This window comes from Portunus trituberculatus, chromosome 19 (assembly GCF_017591435.1).
Source record: "Portunus trituberculatus isolate SZX2019 chromosome 19, ASM1759143v1, whole genome shotgun sequence".
Lineage (NCBI taxonomy): Eukaryota > Metazoa > Arthropoda > Malacostraca > Decapoda > Portunidae > Portunus > Portunus trituberculatus.
In genome coordinates, this window is record NC_059273.1 from 505,001 (window position 1) to 527,500 (window position 22,500).

The window sequence follows — 22,500 nt, forward strand, 5'->3', positions numbered from 1 at the left end:
TCTGTCTGCATTTTTAGTACACCTCAATAATTTCCTCGGGAACGGAGATATAAAGATTGGTGCCCCTTTGTGGATCCCCCTTCAAGCCCCACTCTCTCGACCTACCTCTCGCTTTGTCTTTGGGCGTAACTTTGTCAAGGAGTTTTGTTTGATTCGGTATAGTTTTGTTTATTTATTTTTATTTGTTCTATTTCTTTATATTTTTAATCTTCGGTATCTTTACGATTTTTATAGGATATGATAAAGTATATCAGATTATTCTCTCTCTCTCTCTCTCTCTCTCTCTCTCTCTCTCTCTCTCTCTCTCTCTCTCTCTCTCTCTCTCTTTTCTTTTCATGTCTCTCCCAGCACCGCCGTCGCCATACAAGAAGTATCGCGTATCAAAGGGAAAAACTGAGTTATCAACGTGAAAGACTCTCCAGGAAAACTTTGCTATTTTTCGAATCAAAGTTTTCGGGCCGCTTTTACGCACCCTTCTCTTCTGGCAGGAAAAAAATGAGGCTTATGCAGTGTTTGACTTGTTTGACGTGAGTGTCATGCCTGTGGTTGGTGTTGTACACAGCAGCCTTTCTCTGCAGCGGCAGTAATAGTGAAGGCGTGTCTTATGAGAAACTTACGTATTTTCGACTGTCATCTCCTCACGTAAAAGTTCATAACAAAAAAAGAAGCAAAATTTTGTTGTAATGAAGATTGTAGTTTACGATGACTATATAAAATTGTGCTGCTTCCATATGTTCATCCGCTTTGTAAAAGGACTCTGTAGGGGTAGTTTTAGTAAGGGGTTCTAACATGGAGACAGTCTCTTGGATAGATAATCGATGGCTCCATCTGGCTTATCAATAAAAAAAACAAACCATTGAGTGTTATTCTCTTTTAGAGGGAGGAGATCTAAGCGGCTCTGCTGCAAGCTATGATGAAAGCGTGTTCCCTTTATACAATATGAGTGGTAAGCAATAGTAAACATACGTATATATGTATGTATATATATATATATATATATATATATATATATATATATATATATATATATATATATATATATATATATATATATATATATATATATATATATATATATATACAGGAACGTCAAGCCAACTGATGATGAGAAGAAAGTTAAACTTCAGATTTTCAACAAAAATAAGAAAACAAGCCAGCTTTTACTACGAAACAGCACTGACCAGACGGAGATGACTTCCCGACTTCCCGAAGGGAAAGATTAGGGTGATATCATCAGCGTAATATAAAAAGTTTAGTACAGATCACTGATGACTAATATTAAGAAAGTGGAAGACAGGACATAACGCTGAGGGACACCACTCTTTATATATATATATATATATATATATATATATATATATATATATATATATATATATATATATATATATATATATATATATATATATATACTTTTCTTGAACTAGCATAGTATGTGTAAGTAAATACTCGTCAAACTGTTTGCTTGTTTCTCCTTCAGCTACACTTGATGACAATACAAACAACATGTTGTGGAAAAACGAGGTGGGAATTTTCAAAGGGAAGTTAATTATTTCATTAATGAATTAAGCCTGTATATTTTGAAATGCCCCAAACTCACAAAGCGAGGCCTCTGCCATCACAGCAGTCCCATCCGCCACTGCTCAATGGAACCGCAGACCAACTGCAGTGCCCTTCTCATGTCTAACAGGCAGACATTCTGTGTAACTTTATACCTTGTAAATACCAAGGAAAGTATTCGTCCATAAGGCCGAGGAGTAGTGTTAGCAGTGAAACGACCACATTCTGAGAGCAATATAAAATGTCTTGCCAGTACGACCGCATGCATGTTCTCTATATCTGACAGATCGTCTGATGTATTTTCGGCTTGCGTCACACGTCGTGCCTATATGCATGTTTTTGTCATACTGCTAAGTAACTGATGAGTCACTGAAAGAGATCTCACTTAACAATACCTACCCCGACTCCTCTGTCTCTCTCTTTCCCAGTTCTCTTTGGTCTCCTTGGCTCTCTTCCTGGATTCTCTTCCCCTTTCATTCCTAAAAATCCTGCTTAATTTATCCTTCTCTTCATTATCCTGTGTTCTTGAACACTTGGAACATAAAGCGTCATAATTTAGATCTTTTTTGCTTTCATAATCGAATAGTCCTGATAAAGGATTCAAGTGGCTGCATACGCATTTTCAAGGAGAATGAAGGCCATACAGATTGGATGGATACCTCGAAGAGAGACAGGATTGAGATTTGGTCTATGAAAGTGTTGTTGCATGTTAATTCGAGTGTTTTTGTTCGCACTGGCTTGTATGAAGGAAGGAATGACTATTACAGGGAATGTAAATGTAACCAAAGACAAGTGAATTTAGAAAGAAAGAAGTTTACGAAATCTAAGGAAAAATCCTTGAGAGACAACAGAATATCAAATAACAGAAGTATATTTTTATGGTACACAAAAGATAGTTCCATTTTATATTTAACCAAGATAACAAGGTACACTTTATGGATTTCATGGAAAAACATGATTTCATATGAAGAAGCAATGAACTTACATCAAGAAAAAGAGTGAAGAACAAGTATCAGTCTTCCAGCAAGCGAGAAAATAGAACGAATTTCTTAAAAGTCAGCAGTGTGAGTCTATGAAGGCAAGGTAGAGGCAAGACAAGCGCGTGGGTGCCTTGCCTCATGCGCGGCTCCCGAACATGATCAGTGCGGGAGGCGGTAAGGCAAGCCCCGCATTTCCATAACTCACACAGCGGTGGCGGGTCTGGAGAGACAACCAATTATTGGATGTCATGCGAATCAGTCAAGAAAATGATTGGTTGTGATTCGGAATTATGCATTAGGTTATCAAATGGCGGCTCGTTCCCTTTAATGCCAGTGGTGGACGGTGAGAGGACCGAGCGTCATCCTTTTGTTGATTCCGTCACTTGTTATTACTGCAGAGTGACGAATGAAACGGCGGCCAGGCATGGCAGCGAAGGAGTGGTGGTGGTGGTGGTGGAAGCAGAGATGGAAGAAGTGATAGCAGTAGTATTTTGAGTAAAAACAAAACAATATTAATTTGGAAGCTGTAGTTGAATAAATAAAATTGCATGCATATGGTCATCATAGTTTTCCTCCTTAAGTTGACAAGTGTATACAATGTGACGCTTAAAGGTATGAGTGCTTCATTATCAGCTCATCAAGAAGAAAATAAATAAAATAGGATAAACAAATAAGATTAAAAAGTAAAGAGATGAAATGTGAAAGTAAATCATTAAAAAAAAAAAAAACTTTTCAACCATTTATAGTTCTGACTCCCTCCATCACTAACCTGTCATCAAATTAAAGTTGGGAACACTAAGAGATATTCACCCAGAGATTTATGATTTATGATTAGATTCCATCACAATGCCTAAGGAACATGAGACTGCGGCGCCCTATTATTATCGCTCAAGTGGATTACTGCAGCGCACACGTTAACATGCTTTTTTGAGTGAACACTCTAATGACAAAATACCGACTTCACTTTATTTGTGCTTTTTTTTTCTGTTCATGTGCAAGTGTGCGACTTATTGAACTTTCAAAGGTTACGTTCTATATTTGAGTGTCGAGGATGTGACGAGAGAGAGAGAGAGAGAGAGAGAGAGAGAGAGAGAGAGAGAGAGAGAGAGAGATATCAGCAGTAGCTACCAACGTTAAATTCCACGGGGCTCCAATTTAGGCTCATCTGAGTTAATGCGTGTGCATATGCATTTTTGTGCGGATATTTGTATATGAAAGAGGTTTTATGGATGCATACGACCGGAGTTAGAAGCTTGAATTCCTGCGCGAATGCATGAATAAATATACATACAGGACATCCAGAAATCTACGAACAAACTGCGTAAAATATAAAAAAGAGGAAGAGCGAAATGCGTACATGCGATCCGGCTTTATTCAATGCACACCCACAAGGGGATCGCGGAAGGCTCGTGTCCTCTGGTGATATGAATGTTTGTTGAAATATTTGTGTGTAAGCACTGAATAAAACAGAATGACAGCCCGTGTGTGTGTGTGTGTGTGTGTGTGTGTGTGTGTGTGTGTGTGTGTGTGTGTGTGTGTGTGTGTGCGCTCGCGCGCGTGCGTGCGTGAGTGCATGGATGCATGTGTATATATGTGTGTAGGTATGAATGATAAAAAATGGCGTGCAGACTGGTTGGAGGGAAGTACTTCAGTGGTGAATGCGTGGAAAATGGCACACTGACAGACATGCAAGCTAAATAAGATTATTAAACATAACTATATACGATTTAGTTTTTAATGAACTGTATCTTTTCTTCGAAGCCAGAGAGTGACGTGCCAAGGCTAGTGGAGGCACAATCCTTTGTGCAGCTTAGTCTTAGAAGGAGACTTTATAGATGCTAGTGTAAATTTGTGTCTCATTGTAATACATGAGGTGAGTGGCTGTAGTTAGACTGGTTCTGAACATAATGTATAGCAGTGATTCATACTTAAACTTATGTGATAAAATATAGATACCGTAAGCAATAATGTAATATTAATATGATAAATGATTTCAGTTTTACATAAAAGAAAAAAACTGCCATGATGCAGGTGTATAAAGACCGATCTCTCTCAGATGTCAAGGATTGCTTAATACTCTGTGCCACACTCTTCGTGCTGGAAAAGGAAATGACAGATGATAGGTAAAGACGACTCTTTCACATCGTCACATTAATTGGCTAAAAAAAAAAAAAAAGATTATTACCTGCAGCTCACTGACATTCACTTTACAAGGAGTGGTTTGTAATTGCGGGGATATTATGGTCCTGGGTAACGCCCGAGTGTATGAAGAGCATGACGGCATGTCGCTGGAAGAGAAGAAGAGGAAGTGACCTTTGTGCGATACCATACACAACTCTCTTAGGAAACACACACACACACACACACACACACACACACACACACACACACACACACACACACACACACACACACACACACCGTAGTGTAGTGGTTAGCACGCTCGACTCACAATCAAGAGGGCCGGGTTCGAGTCCCGGTAAACGGCGAGGCAAATGGGCAAGCCTCTTAATGTGTGGCCCCTGTTCACCTAGCAGTAAATAGGTACGGGATATAACTCGAGGGGTTGTGGCCTCGCTTTCCCGGTGTGTGTTGTGTGTTGATGTGGTCTCAGTCCTACCCGAAGATCGGTCTATGAGCTCTGAGCTGGCTCCGTAATGGGGAAGACTGGCTAGGTGACCAGCAGACGACCGAGGTGAATTACACACACACACACACACACACACACACACACACACACACACACACACACACACACACACACACAAGGCGGTGATCAATATCAGTAAAGATATTAAGCTCCGAAGTATGTTATTTTTCTAGGGTAATATTCTCTACTTATTTGCTAAGGCCAGCTTTGTGAAAAAAAATAAATTTGATACTATCACCGTTATTATCATCATCTTCAATGTCGTATTTCTTTTACAGGCCTCGGAAATATTTGGAATTCCGAGGCTTATTGTTGTTTTGTATGTACATCCTTCACGCGACATATTTACTCTACAGAAAATCCAGTGGGGACGGCGGTGTGCGTGAGCGAGAACCATATTATTAAATGTGTAGAGGCGGTTCCGGAGGAAGGCAGGGTGTGTTGTTGGAGGGGTAGGGGGCGGAGAGGCAACGACGCATTCCTCAGACATATTATTCCGTTTGATTTCCCTGTTGAATATTTTCTCTCATTTATCAAATTTATCAAGCGAAGTTTCCCTTTTCTTGATGTGTGTGTGTGTGTGTGTGTGTGTGTGTGTGTGTGTGTGTGTGTGTGTGTGTGTGTGTGTGTGTGTTTCACTGTTTGATCTGCTGCACTCTCTGACGAGACAGCCAGACGTTACCCTACGGAACGAGCTCAGAGCTCATTATTTCCGATCTTCGGATAGGCCTGAGATTAGGCACACACCACACACCGGGACAACAAGGTCACAACTCCTCGATTTACATCCCGTACCTACTCACTGCTAGGTGAACAGGGGCTACACGTGAAAGGAGACACACCCAAATATCTCCACCCGGCCGGAGAATCGAACCCCGGTCCTCTGGCTTGTGAAGCCAGCGCTCTAACCACTGAGCTACCGGGCTACCGTGTGTGTGTGTGTGTGTGTGTGTGTGTGTGTGTGTGTGTGTGTGTGTGTGTGTGTGTGTGTCTTCTGATGTCTGTCTCTTTTTGTTCGTCTATCCTGTCCGCTCTTTTTCTCTTTTGTAAGTGAAAATGGTTGGTGTTCTGGGGTTTGCGAATGAAAAAAAAAAAAAAAATGGGAATGTAAAACTCCCTCTTTTTATCTCTCATATTACAAAAGGTGAAAGAGTTGTTTTCTGTGTGTCGTGTCTGTCGCTCGGTATATTTTCATACGTGTTTTTCTTTCGTGTCTGATACCTATGTGTACCCCCCACACTCTCTCTCTCTCTCTCTCTCTCTCTCTCTCTCTCTCTCTCTCTCTCTCTCTCTCTCTCTCTCTCTCTCTCTCTCTCTCTCTCTCTCTCTCTCTCTCTCTCTCTTCAGATCTATCCATCCTCGTATTTTCAGCAGATCTATTTCAGTCTTACCTTTATCCTCGCAGCCTAAATATGTCTCAATTTGCCATTTATTCAACGTTTTGCGTCATATTTACCTTTCATTCTGTCCTTGCTCTTTCCTGTTTCCTCCTTCCCTTCTCTCTGTATTCCATTTCCTTCACTGGCTTCCACTTTCCTGACTTTTCTTCCTTCCCGGCAAGTCAGGCTCTTTCCTCCTCTCTCCTGCAGCATTTCCGACCAGATACGAAATTTAGCAATGTTTATGAAGGGTCCAGAGCAGCGCCTCGCCACAGTTCATAAGGAAGAAGGAAGAGTTACCTTGTGGTCAAAATATACTCGCAATGTGATGAAAGAGGGAGAGAACGGGAAGGAGGGAGGGAGATAGAGGTAGATGGGTTCGGGAGGGTACGGGGGAATGAGGAATGATGAGAGAAAAGAAACGAGAAAGGAGTTAGGATGGAGGGCAGGGAGTGTAGGGCCTTCTTGGTGGTCCCTGATGGAGTATTAGTGCCCAGGGGAGGTAATGGAGTAGGTCTGGTGGGAAAAGGGTCCGGAAACTTAATCGTATAAACAAAAGGAGCGGAATAAATGGATAAGGGACTGTAGGGACGGCAGGACGCTAGGAATGTGCCGTCTTGAGGGGAATGTGGAAATGTAGCAAAAACCCGAAAAGAAAACAAAAAGAGGTGACCGAGGAACAAGAGGTAAATGGCACAGAAAGAGGGTGAAGATTTATGGTTTGTGGGGAGGACGGCGCCAGATAAACACTGATAACATGCTACTCAGAAAAGTAAAGAAAAGTGTATGTGTCGCTACATTCAATTTATCTAAGTACGATAGGAAGTTGAAGTTTACATTAAGCTATAGTCTTCTTTTAATTTTATAATCTCTCTTTGTATCTAAAGTGTCCAAATTACTTTCGTCTTTCTCTTCCTGTTTTTTTTTTTTTTTCTCGCGTCTCTTCTCCTGCCCTCTTTTCTCTCCTCTCGTCTTCCTCTCTCTGTTTCCCCTTTCTCTTCTCTTAGTCCCCGTCGCGTCATTTCTCCTGATCTGTATAACTCGTTCACTCCATTATCGCCTCCTGCCTTAACTCCTGTAATCGAATCACGGACGCGTCCATGTTTTCCTAACCTGATGTTCACTTGATTGAAATTATTATTCCATCCCTTATCGCATCGACTTGAATTTCTTTTTTTACATATCTCTCGACATGATACTCACCCGTTATACTTTTTGAACATCTTAATCTTTATTCTTGGATCATTACTAAAAAAAATTAGCTTTCCAGTTTCTTCCTTTCCTTTTCCTATCCTTTGTCTTTTATTTTCTCGAACACAAGTTTCTCACCCCTTCGATTATCATCATCCAACATGGTTTCTCTCACAGCAAAGCTTTCACACTCTTCTACACCCAGCATTTCTCATCATTATTTCCTTGAGAACTCTTATAGTCAAGCTTCTTATCCTCTTCACATAATCTCTTCCTAAGTCTATAACTCCATATCTCTTACATTCCCTCCCCTCTAGCCCATATCCTTTCACTTAAAACCATATCCCTTCCTTTCTTTCATCCCCTCGATTTCTTAACCCTAACTTCTCGTCCCCCTCGTAACTATAATCTTAATTTTCTGAGCGACTCATTAAATGCTTACACACGTCAGTGGTGTTTGTGTTTGTGTGGCGCTGAGAGGACGACAAAGGGAGCAGGAAACAGTGCCTTGTATTGCCTTGTATTTTGAAGATGTGATGTGAGAGAGAGAGAGAGAGAGAGAGAGAGAGAGAGAGAGAGAGAGAGAGAGAGAGAGAGAGAGAGAGAGAGAGAGAGAGAGAATAAAAGGGCAACGTTTCACTGATATCTTCAAAGAGAATTTTCGTGAGAGATCAGATTGAACAAAAAAGAGAGAAAAAGCACAGGAGCAGATCTAGGTCAGCGATGCACATGAAAGAGAGCAGACATGGACTGACCCTCAGAAGAACATGGCTGGCGACAGGTGGCGGGCAGTGGCGACCTCCATGAGCCCAATTCCTCGCCCTTTGTCCATTAACCACACCTAATCCCCACTCAGTCTCTCCTTGCTCCCACACCATCTTAATTAACCTCGCACCCAGGAGGTCTACCTAAGAGCTAGAAAACTAATCTAATGCCATCGCTTTATCACTTTTCACCACGTCTGAGATGAGAGAGAGAGAGAGAGAGAGAGAGAGAGAGAGAGAGAGAGAGAGAGAGAGAGAGAGAGAGAGAGAGCTATTATCTATAAATCGCAAAGATAAGGCAGGTTTTCCTTGGACTTTTGCCAAGGTCGTGCGTAAGCATCTTCCTGTTTCAGACCAGTTCTTTACTTTTAATGTGGACTGCAAACATAGGAAATTTTAATGGCGAAAAATAAATGTGTTTTTCATAAACTCCATACCCTCCTGTATCCCCTCCTGGCTCCTTGTATGAGTATTAATATGTCGATGCAGTAATACGATTGTGTGCTTTCGGTAATCCTCTGGCGATCTCGCTATTAATTCATCGGGAAATGGAATACGTTTTTATGCACAGTTTAATGTAGTACTAATGTGTCCACCACTATTTACCTTATGGTGCTGGAAACTTTTTTTCCTTTATTATAGAAGTTCTGTTTGATTTCTGTTGTGATTTTTCGTTTTTTAGAATGTTAAGTTTCGAAATTCTCCTATTCTTCTAAAAAATAACGACAATGTAAAGAGAAAGAGATTCTAAGGAATTGACGGATTATTTTATTAGTAGTTTTCCTAAATAATTGCTTTCATTTCTTATATGTCCTACATTTGCTTGTGTAGAATTAAGAGTGCAACAAAATGCTACACTTTCATGTTCATCTGCATAAAGATTTTTTCTCCTGTGTGTTGATCGTCTGCTATTTTTAATGTTTTTTTTTCTTTTCCTCTGAAATCTATCTTTTACAGTTGAAGGTTATCGGTCATCCTCGCGAGTAGAAAAAGCGCGGCTGGCATCGTGTTTTTTTGCGTGTTTAATGACAGACATTCTCGTTCCTCTTTGAGTTATCTCCTGTGTCCTGCCTCGTTTTCAGTTCGTAGTGAAGCAGGTTTTCGTTTTGCGCCTTTTCTTTTTTCAAACCAGAGAGAGAGAGAGAGAGAGAGAGAGAGAGAGAGAGAGAGAGAGAGAGAGAGAAATCGGCATGTGGATGTGCGGGTGTGCATGAATGAATGGTCAGGTGTTAGTCCAGGTTATCATGTTGCTTCATTAGTTCCTTCATTGCAGCAGGAAGTAATTATGTTGCATCCTGTTTGGACACTGATGAATAAGTGTTGGCGTGCACACTTATTTTTTCTGCTTTGGTGTTTGTTGCTTTATCGGTTTGTTTTGATACGGCTCAGGGATATATTGCATTCCGTCACACGAGGCAATCCGTAAATCAGGATGGACATTAGATACAAAAAATAACAAGAACCACCAGTAAAAGACGCTGCAAGGTTGTTTTGACACTAGAGGGAAGAAAAGAAGTTTGATTTTTCCAGTGTTCCGGGATTAAACAGTTTTGCTTTTCTGTGATGGTGGTGGTGATAGCAGGCGTCGGCGAAGAGTCGTGAGGGTGCAGTGTTGGGGAGCAAGGAATAACACCTTGCCAAATTATCAAAGTTTGGGGAGAAACTTTTACCCGGGCGACCCGAATATTAACCAGTAGTGCAGACAACACTCATAGGGTGGGGGTGAGCAAGACGGTAGCGTGAAGTGAGGGAGTGAGACTTTCTTTGCCAGGGAAAGACAGGAAGGTTCACCGCGCCATGTGACACTGGTGTAAACATTTTCTGTGGTGCAATTCTTTTCAGCATCAAATTTAAGGGATTTTATGATAATATGAATCAAGATTTGTTTCTTTTACTGTATAAACACGTCAAATTCTACATTTTTCCGTTGCAACGTTGTATAAAATTTTCTGTATGCAAATGTAAGCAAACAAATCGTCCAATCATTTTTCGATATTTTTCTACTGCCAAGCCCTGGGTGTGCCGCGTCAAAGTAGTGTATGGTGTCAGATGGAAGTGTTGTAGCTTCGTCATGTTGTTTTGGAAGTTTTAGTCACACTGCGAGACCACGGAGCGGGTGCAGATTTAATTTTTGCCATCCATGAAGCGATGAACGTAAAAAGTAAATGAATAAATAAATATATAGGTGCATATAAAACTGAAGAAATAGATAAAAACCACCTTTGTTTCATCAATGGAAGACCTTTTACTTGTACTCCAAGCAGGAAAGAAGACATTTTTGCTGGAAAAAAAAAATAAAGTAGAGCGATGATCTTAATAATGGAAAGGAGTGTGTAGCAGGAATCTGGAAAAGGTTGTGGTGGGTAAGGGGAGGAGGAGTGATATGTTCCTGGTCACTTATGCTCATGCTTTCAATAGTTAAGAAACAACATAATTGCATTAAACACTATATTTAAATATGCATAGTGATTTTTGTTATTGTTTTTGTTGTTATATAATAAATTTATCATGTTATAAATTCTCGGATACATATTTAGAGCCGTTTTGTAGTAGCATATTTACATTTCTTCATATGAATGGCAAGGGAACGTTTTGGTAGGATCTGCTAATGTAAATAAGGTGACTTATGAGGCAGAGAAGTTTACCACATAATAAGGGAAGACACGTCAATAGTAGGGTCAGAAATGGGATGGTAATTAACTGTAAAAATGAAAGGAGGAGTAATTGAACTGTTTACCACGAATACACACACACACACACACACACACACACACACACACACACACACACACACACACACACACACACACACACACACACACACACACACACACACACACACACACACACACACATCGGGATAATAAAAAACACCACGCGAAAGAGAGAGTGAAAAAAATACAGATCAGAGAAAAGATAAATTTCAACCAAGTTATCTTTTCCTGTTCATTTTCTTAGGATGTATTTAATTCGATTGACTTTTACAACAACACTCGATATAATCATGCACTATTACATTCATATCTTCCAATATATTAACAAAATGAACACCGGTTAGTCTAAAAACAGCGCAGCATTCACTAAAACTACTTGGGAAGACACAATGTTATGCTTACGGACGCTCTGCCAAGTTCCTATGTCTTGAGCTAACCCTAAGGAGGTTTGATGAAGAAGTAAACCTCCTTGTACCACCTCTAATGGAGGAAGAGGAAGAAGAAAAAGAACAAAACGAACAAGAACAAGAACAAGAAGAACAACAATAACATCAACAATGCATAGGCCGCCGCTACATGAATAAGAAAATGGTGCCAAGTCTCATGTCACTCTGAATGAAGAAGAGACAAGCGAAAAGGCGAAAACTATAATAAATAAAACTGTAAAATAAAAAAAAAGAACAGTAAGAGCGATCTATTTACCAGGCTAGGAATTACACCACCATGACAAACACGGTGGGAAAAAAAGCAGAAAAAAGATAAATAAATAAATTCGTAGTATATTGTACACCAAATTGAGCGGTAAATACTGCCAACTATTTGTTCCACGTTGTTCATTTGCGCGACATTATTGCACCAATGAAAGGAATCGATAGGTACCTGCAATTACCGCTAGATGTAAGCCTGTATGGTGACGAGAGAGAGACGTAGTAGTGGAGCTGTAGCCTGTGTGTGTGTGTGTGTGTGTGTGTGTGTGTGTGTGTTTATTGTTTGTGTGATTTTTTTCGTAGCATCTATCGTTAAGTTTTTCGTCTCTCTCTCTCTCTCTCTCTCTCTCTCTCTCTCTCTCTCTCTCTCTCTCTCTCTCTCTCTCTCTCTCTCTCTCTCTCTCTCTCTCTCTCTCTCTCACAGTGCTTTTTATTGTAAAAAAAAATGTGTAATAAAAAAAAGACTTTCAATACCACCATCACCAACACTGAAAACTGCAAACTAACAGCAGGCAAAATAGCAATAGCAAACTCAACAGAAAAAGGTAATAATAACAATAACAAAAGCAGGGAACATTATGAACAAGGAAAACAACAATAATAGCACATAGGCAGGTATGCGTATGGTCGTATGTAAGCTCACCATCCGTGATAACGAACCAGCCACCAGAACCACCACGGCCGCCACAACAACAACAACAGTAAGAACCACAGCAACACAAGGCTCACCAGACCTCCACTATCATCAGACCGCAGGTTTTGTGAGTCCGAGCGGAAGGCTTGGCTGGCCACACTTGCGAGCACGCTAATTGCTTCAAAGTTTTGGTGGGTGAAGCCGACGCTCACTGCACTAATTACTGCTACTTGTACTATTAAAGGGTAATATTAAACGCCGAGTAGCTGAGATACTTGCAAAACGGCAGACTAAAAGAAAACCGCTAATGGGGAACAGAAATTGTGTTCAGCGTGCAGTGGGGTAGAGCGTCATGAAATGCATGTAATGTTGTACTTGCAAGTGAAAGGGGAAGAATAAGGGTAGTGAGAGAGAGAGAGAGAGAGAGAGAGAGAGAGAGAGAGAGAGAGAGAGAGAGAGAGAGAGAGAGAGAGAGAGAGGTAAGCAAGGACAAGAGGGGAGGATGTGGTGTGTGGAGCTCCTCATATGCATAATTTGGGCCGCGTGGGATTGTGTTCAGGTCAGCTGAGTGTGAAAGGACTTACATGGCCACGCTCATTACAGCCTTTTGTTTTTCTCATTACTCCACCACCTGGGAGGCCTCTCCTCGCCCCTCCCCCTCCTACTCCTCTCCCCACACCGGTACAGGAAGAGGCAGCAGCGCATGGCATCTTTACGTCCTGTGGGGAATGACACGACTCAGAATTAGTTGGCCGTGTTCCCTGTCTCGGAGATTGCATTGTTCTACTCGTTTTTATCGTTCTTATTACTTTATTTTGTTGTTCACTAAACACACACACACACACACACACACACACACACACACACACACACACACACACACACACACACACACACACACACACACACACACACACACACACACACACACACACACACCTTTTTCCTCTTTTATTTTCACCACCAGTGTATTCGTAGTTATGAGCACAGCCTTTTCTTGTGAACGAGGATGTGACTTGTGTTGCTAATTTATGAGTTTTTTGCCTATGGAAAGTGCAATAGAGAGGAAAGAAAGAGCAGTCTGAGGTAACATGCAACACTTTATAATTACTGTTTTTTTTTTTTATTCCTCTTAGCCCTGTGCTATTTCCTATACACCGGAATGTGTTTGGTCTTTCTTCCATGTTCGTGTTTGGCAGTGAGCTTGAATGGACAGAGGTAGAGTGAAGATTGTTGAATAGTGATGGAAGAATTCATCACTAATCCTTTAACCCCTTCAATACTGGGACATATTTTTACCTTGGGATTTGTGTACGATTAGACCATTTTCTGTATCTTTAAAAAATCACCAAATAGTAAGCGGAATGAATATGGAAATGTGTCAAGGTACTCAAGGGGTTAAACACTCTCATTAAGTTTTTACAGTGGCAGGTTTTACTTCACACAGTATGGAATGGTATCAAATGTTCCCCTCATCAATATTTTTTATTCCTAGACAATTTTGTGTTTCATCCTAGTCTCGCCATTCACATTTATCTCTCCAACTTTTCGTCAGTTTTGTGGTTCCCTTCACTCACACAAAGCATGAAGGTTCTATGAAACAGGTCAGCTTGAAGGGATGTTTTTTTCCGGGGTATTGCAAGGCACTTCTCTGTTGAAGGTTTGAGTGAATGCACGGGGAGCTTGTGGCAGGGAACGCTTTGCTTGTCGGATAATTTTTTGGTACTCACCTCTCTCCCTCATATTTTTTTTTGTGATATTATTCCTCAATTCAGAGATGGATCTGACTTTTGGAAAGATTCTTTAGTTTTTTTCAGTATATCGATGCCAAATATTTCGAGCCTAAATATCTCTTTTTCTCTCTCCACCACCACCACACTCAGCACCACTACCATCACCAAGTGCCTCATTGATTTAATGAAGAACGAAATTTATACATGTATATAAAAAATGGGGATGCTTGATCAATACACTTGAGTTGCAGAATAAACAAAAAGAAAGTTTTGGTCTTAGCTTCAAGTAAACAAGAATTAATGATGTAGGTACACGCCTCCTCCTTCTCCTACATCGGAAAAACTGAACGAGAGAGTTTTATTTGCTGCCTTATGAAGTATTGAGAAGCAAATGAATATTTGATTATGCTATATAAACTCTAACAAGGTCTTACCTTTTGTGGCTGGCATCCCACGTTCTGATCGCCTTGACCGTTCATCTGCTCATAGTGAAGATAATTCTGTCGTGACTTAAAGTGGTCGTAGTCAACACCTTTATGAATGTCCCTCTAATAGTCTGATTTATGTAGTAAAGAAATGTTCGAAGACATTTATGAGGTTTCTTTATTTTATATATATATATTTTTTTATCTTTTCCTTTTGCACGTAGCTTCACTAGGTTTGGTGTTTACATGTCTCTGTATAGCGTAGAGAGCTTCATGGTAGTTCTTCTATTGTTTGTCTCTATGTTGGTCCATCAGTCCTGTCCTGCATGCCCATCCGTTATTATTTTAGTATTTCTCTTAGTACTCTTCGTTTTTCCTCTCTCTCTCTCTCTCTCTCTCTCTCTCTCTCTCTCTCTCTCTCTCTCTCTCTCTCTCTCTCTCTCTCTCTCTCTCTCTCTCTCTCTCTCTCTCTCTCTCTCTCTCTCTCTCTCTCACACACACACACACACACACACACACACACACACACACACACACACTACCCCACCCACCCACCCGAGTACCTCGTTTCCTGCAGGAGCTACGGGCGAGGCACCTTCCTTTCACTTTGTCTCAACGCCTTCATCTACATAATAGCGTGGCCTCCCGGGCGCGGCTCTCGTTTCCGCGGGGAAGCTCGGCCCTTGGGTGTTCCTGACATGTCCTAAAATTGACTCACAATCTTGCTTGGTATATTTTCTTTTATTTTCAGTCCAGGTGACATCAGTTCGGTTCGTACTGCACATCTTTCCGATACTTCATGTATATTTATTTATTGATTTTTCTTGTCATACCTTTTGCGCGTGTATGGCAAAGCGATTTGGATTTTCAGACATTAAATGAACGTGCTGCATGCACGTAAACACACGGACCACAGAATACCAGAAAATATATTTTTTCTCTTGATATTTTGTGTCAGAGACTCGTTCTTCGATGTTTTTTTTTTCTGCTGACACCAATAAAATGTCTGGTATAACTCTTGAAAGAGAATTCATAAAATGGATGACTTTGATGAACCTTACATCATACTAGTATATGGTAAACGCTGCTCGATCGTGGCCATGAGAACCACACAGTATGAGATACATGTTCTATTCTTGCTGCGGCGGTGTTAAGCTTCACTTTTCTGTCGTCTCATCAAGTTAATGCTTACTTCTTCCATGTCCGTAAACTAAATTTAACCATGTTTGCTGTAAATCCTCTTTGAGTGTACATCGGCCCAAAAGGAGAGCGCCGCGTGTTGCAAGTAAAAATAATATACTTATGCACACGAAACATTATGACATGAAACGTATTAGGTATAAAACAAAAGTGCATGATTATCAATACGTATGTATCCTTTTCTCTTTTCATTTTTCTGTGCATATCAGTCATGGGAATCTGCGGTATTTGCATGTTTGGCTTAAAAGCAAACATATGGTTATTAATGTGCATGAACAACCTTTCTCCTTTTGCAGTTTTCTTTGCATACTAATCACAAGAAGTCTTTCATGTGTGTTCTGATGGCATATAACAATATGTAACCCTCGCGGTCGAATCTCACTTATTCCTAATCGTGTCAGCGTAATAAGGGGGAAAATCTAAATCAAAATAAATAATAAAAAGACAAATATATGAAACCTACTTATATTTGACTTGTAATAATTGTTCTCTCCATCTCATAAGTCGTCCAAGAGCATCAACACCTCTTCTCTGCAACACTAGACTCAACCCTTCTTCTTCCACTTGTCTCTATCATCCTCCCTCCTCCACCCCCCTCCTCCACTCTTCTCTTCCTGTTTCATACTCCCCCTCGATATTTCCCACGGTTATCCCAAGAACATGCCAGTCACGCCTTGTCATCAGGAAGACCCAATTCCCTCATATGTGCATTATTAGCCGTGGCAATTACCTGCAGTTCAGCTCATTAACTCTACAGGAAATTGGACATGGCATTGCGTGGCTAGTGATTAGTTACTTATTTGGTGCTGTAGGAATTAGTTGATATTGTATTTTGATTTCTTTAAAGTTTTATCTTAAGGTCAAGAAACGTTTTTTTTTTTTGTAATGTTATGTACTTATTTATTTTTATTTTTGTACATAGTAGGATATGTACCGAGTAATTCCCGTGATATCTTCTTTCCCTGCTCTCCAGTGACGTGTTACCGTTGTCTGCTGCATCCTGAGAACATTCCCATTTCCTTATCAAAGTAAAATTTTTCTTCTTTTCATGCATTTCCCTCCCATTAAATTTTCCAACCATCCAGCATCGATCATTATTAGCATTAATCATAATTACTTGTTTTGTTATATCCTTTGTTTTTAAAACGTAAGTTACTTTGCATTTGGCAGTTCTTATTCAACATTTCATTGAATTAAAATGGTTTGACCTGAAATACAGCACCTGTTGAAATCTTTTCCGATGAGAGTGTCCCTACAGCAGAAAAAAGAAAAAAAGAAAAAAAGTTACATTGTTCTGATATTATTTACACGATCAAGGCACTTATAGTTAAACCTTAGTAATGTTCCAATATGATTCATAGTGCGTAAGTCATTTAAACATGGGTTCATTACTCTATAAGATGAGAACTCGACACGGAAGTCTTTATGGCAACAGACTCCACGTGACTGATCTGTGAGTTGCACACTGAGACGTCGCTTCACTCTACTCCTTATACTCAAAGGATATTTCTTTTCTCCTCCTCCTCCTCCTCCTCCTCCTCCTCCTCCTCCTCCTCCTCCTCCTCCTCATGCAACACACAGTTTTTTGCCACCACTTTAGCCTTGCCGCAGCGCCAGACACACCCTTCCCGTTGCCTCCAGGGGCACCACACAGCCAAACGTGATTTCGGTCTTGTTTCTAAATTTTGCATGTTGATCGGATACTGAATTCCACTTGGATCTCTCGGGAACCCTTAGAATATTGGACGAGATTGGAAAGTTCGATGCTTCTGTGATAATTGAAACACTGATGTCATATAACCTGGTATACTGGCTGTTAAGGATAAATTTCTTACTTTTTCTTTGTTCCAGTATATATCTTAAAGTTGTGGCTGAAGTGAGAAATGTTTTAGATTAGAGAAAAGGAAGTGATAGGAAATATTAGTCAGTAATGTGTGTGTGTGTGTGTGTGTGTGTGTGTGTGTGTGTGTGTGTGTGTGTGTGTGTGTGTGTGTGTGTGTGTGTGTGTGTGTGTGAGAGAGAGAGAGAGAGAGAGAGAGAGAGAGAGAGAGAGAGAGAGAGAGAGAGAGAGGGGGGGGGGCAGAGGCGTGATCTGATAGTGATGGGGTTCAATTCCCTCCCGGCCTCCATATTCCCTCTTCCGGTACAGTCGTGCAGAATCATGGTCCGCGTCTGTGTCATCCTCTGTGCTGAATTTTACTCTGATCTCTGGAATTCGCGTGTTCACGAACATTATCGTCGCTATAGCTACCACCGTTGCCGCTGCCGCCGCAGCAGTTGGAGATTAAAGTAAGAATAAATCGCTCAGCACAAATATACGAATAATGGATTTAAAGACCAAGACCCAGCGGAGAGATTTGCTAAATAAGAGAGAAAATACTAAGCTAGCCACGTTCCTCATAAAAATTCGAAAAATAAATACGACAAAAATTGATAATAAAAGACGTGAAGGCTGTTGCTTAAAGGACTTCACATAGGCGTGCCCCGCTGACCAGCGAAGAGTCGGAAATTATTCATTCTCTCTATACGTATTGCCTTTATTCATTCTGCAGCAACGCTATCGTTTGAATTACTATTCATGTGTAACTAAGTCAATAAATATATATATATATATATATATATATATATATATATATATATATATATATATATATATATATATATATATATATATATATATATATATATATATTTATCTATCTATGTGTTTATCTACCTCAGTATGTAAACACATGGAATAAATATCTTTAATTGTTTGTATTAACAGATCGGCGAGTGGGAATGTGTAATGGCCTGGACATATGAAACTAAACCTACAGATAAATTATAGCTGCCTGTTATTTTATACTATGGAGCTTAAATGATGATTTGGCATGAAAACAATAAACTAGTTGCATTTCCCAGTAACATAACTATTGTATTTCAGAGCACACTGTGTTTTATTTGTTCATTTTGTTATAACTGTGTTTTTTATCCATTCAACTCATGCTTCACGTTGTAATGCTATTGTCCCGCGCTTTTTACGAGGCAGGATGCTCATGGCGGGCGATTGTCATTGAACAGGGACCCAGTACTTTTATTACTGATTTTACTAAGGTTCCGCTGCTGGCACCGCCCTGTTCCCTGTCGCTGCTGCGCCGCCGCCTCCTTTCACCACCACCACCACCATCACCGCCGCCACTACCAAAGCCAGGCGTTCAATAATTTTTTTAGTCTATTTTTTTTTTATATTTTTACATTTCCTCCGTTTCCTAACTGCCTCCTTGCATCTACACTTTTAGTATTTTCCCTTCGCCCTGTTCCTCTCTCCATATTCCATTCATAGCATCGTCCACGCCTTCTCTTTATAGCCCAATCATCGCCACAATCTGCCTCACTGCTTCTCGTTTCGTCCACTTTTATCTGTTATGAATCATTCGTCGGTCCGATATTTTGTATTGTTAATTTATTTATATTTCAGTTCTCTTTCCTTGTTTTTTTTCTTTTATTTCTTCACAGTAATGTTTCTTCCATATATCCCCTCAGTAGTTTTGATGTTATTCCAGTCACACTCATTGAATACAATAGTCATGTTGTGTTGCTCTACTATATTTCTCGCACCATCATTCCAATTTTTGCATCTTTTTCTCACCTTATCATTACGTCCGTCCCGTCCGCCGGTTTCTCCCTGCTGCCTGAAGCAAACACTCATCTCCCCGCAACTCTTTTAGGTGTTTTGAGAGGAACTTACACGCCTGGCGGAGCCTTTTCACCGTTCTCAGACGGTTCTTGTGTCTGTCTGTTTCGTTGCTCAAAAAAGGAACTCATGATTAATTTCGTCACCGTCCTCTCGACAAGAAAGACTTATTTTCTTTCCAGTCTTATTTCCTTTTCTTTTTGGTCCTTTTCATTTTCATATGCAGTGGTTTTAGAGTTGTGTGTAAGAGTTATACGGTCTATATTCCCCAGGATCGCGTGTTGGCTGTATGTGAGGTCGACATTTTTTATTGCTTTGGGAAATATTATATACTTATCTCTTATGTAACTGTACGTTTGCTATGGATGTCTCTCTTCCCCTCGCCTCTCTTCACCATTACTCGAAAAATAGATATAGAGGACGGAAATGGGCTTGAAAAAGACGGAATTTACCTTTGTTATTTACCTTTTCTTCTTCTTTGAACTGCCGGTAGACCACAAAAGCCTCTGGGGACCGTTTGAGACGCCTTCTTGTGTTGACAGAAGGCCACCATCTTGTAAGGGGAAAGGGAAGCGGATCGTTTGGAGGAGCATGGATGGATATAGGAAGTGACCTGCTATGGATGGAATTTCCCCGCATATATAAAGGAGTTGGTTACGCATGTGTCTGTATTGTGTTGCGCTGGGGAACCTTGTATCACTTGAGTTTTATTTTTCTTTTTTATTGTACGTGAAGACGCTATAGCCACTTCCAGGTAGAGTAGCGTTCTGTGAGGTGGTTAATTTTGAAACCAGGAAATGCCAAAGGTGGTCTTCTTATTGGCGTGTTTGATATTCTTTCTAGGAAAAACATATTTCTCTCTAGTCTTGCTAAAGTATTTCTACAATTAGTGTTTTTTTCCGTTTTCCATATTTATATTTCATTTTCTCTTTGTATTCTTTGTATTGCTCTAAGTCGTGATTCCTCTTTTGAAATTCTCCTTTGATGACTTATTCTGTTCTCAAGGCCGCCCTCCTTTTGTGAATTTTTAGATTTTTAGGACACAAATGTTAACTTCTCATTATTTGATGGTTCTTTAAATCTTTTCCTTATTTGTAGTCTTACTTTGGCTTCTTCGTCTTTCATCTCACCACGCTACCTTTCTGAACACTGTATTGCATTTCGTGATCAATAACGAGGAGTAGCACAGTCGTGGAGTGTTGTATCGTGTCTCCTTCCTTGCACTTGCAGAAATGTATGTTTTACATATTACAAGTGTGAAATACTTCGTTGCAGAATAATAACCACTTTTAATTTCATGAGTATTCTCTTCTTACTTATCATTATTATTCATAAACTATATGGCAAGTTTATCTGTATATAAGTAAGTTAATTATAGAAAGGGCCGCCGTGGTACAGTGAAACCATGCATGCTTTGGAGTCCGAAGGGTCTCCAAGCGCACTGGTTTGAATCCTGTCCACGGTCCGAGTGTACGTTGGGCTTCCTCACTCGGGGCAACGGTTTCCTAGCGGGTGGGCTTTGAGATAGGAGGTAACTCAAAAAGTATCCCCTTTAGCCCATAAATTCCCGTGAAAAGCCCACATGGTATAAAAAAAAAAAAAGAGAATCACATGAAGTGCATGTTGACGGTATTCATGATTAGAATTACAAATAGATTTGAGAAAAAAGAAATATACATGAAATGGAGATTGTTGTGAATATAGGTCATACTGTCAACGTCAGAACTCGTGAAGTGAATAATATGAATTATAATTATCATACAACTAATTATGAAGGAACTTAATTTTGTATGGTTACACATGAACTCGAAACTCCTCCTGTCTATTACTCCATGTAATTCGATTAAATCAAATTTAAATCACGATAACTAATCATACTACATTTGTTTGAAATCTCATTATCTACCTGAAAGGGCTATAAAACTGCTTAATCTCATAAACCGTGTGTGTGTGTGTGTGTGTGTGTGTGTGTGTGTGTGTGTGTGTGTGTGTGTGTGTGTGTGTGTGTGTGAGTGTGAGTGAGAGAGAGAGGGGGGGATTGAAGAGTGGTTGTGGGTGAGCGTGAATCAGTATCAGTAGGTTTCTGTCCTTCTCACTTGTAAAATATGTATTATTTCTTAATTTCAGACGGACGTGAGACAGCGTTAAAGTTAACCAACCATTGTAGCCCATCCGTGGCAGTGGTGAGTGTGTTTTCGAGGTACTTAAAGTTATTTGAAGCTAGATTAATCTCCTCAAAAGTTGCAAATTTATTATAGTTGTATTTATTTATTTATTATATTTATTTATTTATTTATTATATTGTATATGTATCCAGCAGCGTAATTCATTGACCGTTATCTCCTTCCATATTTTGTATCTTTTAATTTTAACCTCACCCTGATCTCTTCTTTCCACTCTGCATTGATCCTCCTCTCCATTCTCCATCATTCTTCGACTTCTCCATTTTCTCCTCAATGCTATCCTTCTTATCAACACAATTAGTCCTTTCTTTACCTTCATACTCCCCATTTCCAGATATTCACAACTCCCTTTTCCTTATTTCCTCCATGACTTCTTTTTTGTTCCAACAGCTGCGTCCTTCTCTCCTCTTCTTTTCTTGATCAGCTCTCCACTCACATTTCTTTCTTAATTTCCCCCCTTTTTTTAATCTTTCCTTGCTTTCCTCTTTATTTTTATCCATCCTTTAAACAGACTTTCCTTGACTTATATAAAGTTAGTTATAAAACATCAACTCTTCTTATTTCTTCATACGTTATTATGTGTATTTTTTCCTTGCTTGTCATGTGATAACACTTCTCCAAACACACACACACACACACACACACACACACACACACACACACACACACACACACACACACACACACACACACACACACACACA

General features: G+C 40.0%; 1 protein-coding gene across 2 annotated transcripts in view; it reads left to right on the forward strand.

Moving 5' to 3' along the window:
- The window catches only part of LOC123506071, a 309,236-nt gene that overhangs the window by 280,664 nt on the left and 6,072 nt on the right, over positions 1-22,500 (forward strand). For both annotated transcript variants that reach the window (XM_045257927.1, XM_045257928.1), the window contains one exon: positions 21,741-21,796. In XM_045257927.1, coding sequence (XP_045113862.1) covers positions 21,741-21,796 — 56 coding nt within the window. The remainder of the gene's footprint in view (positions 1-21,740; positions 21,797-22,500) is intronic.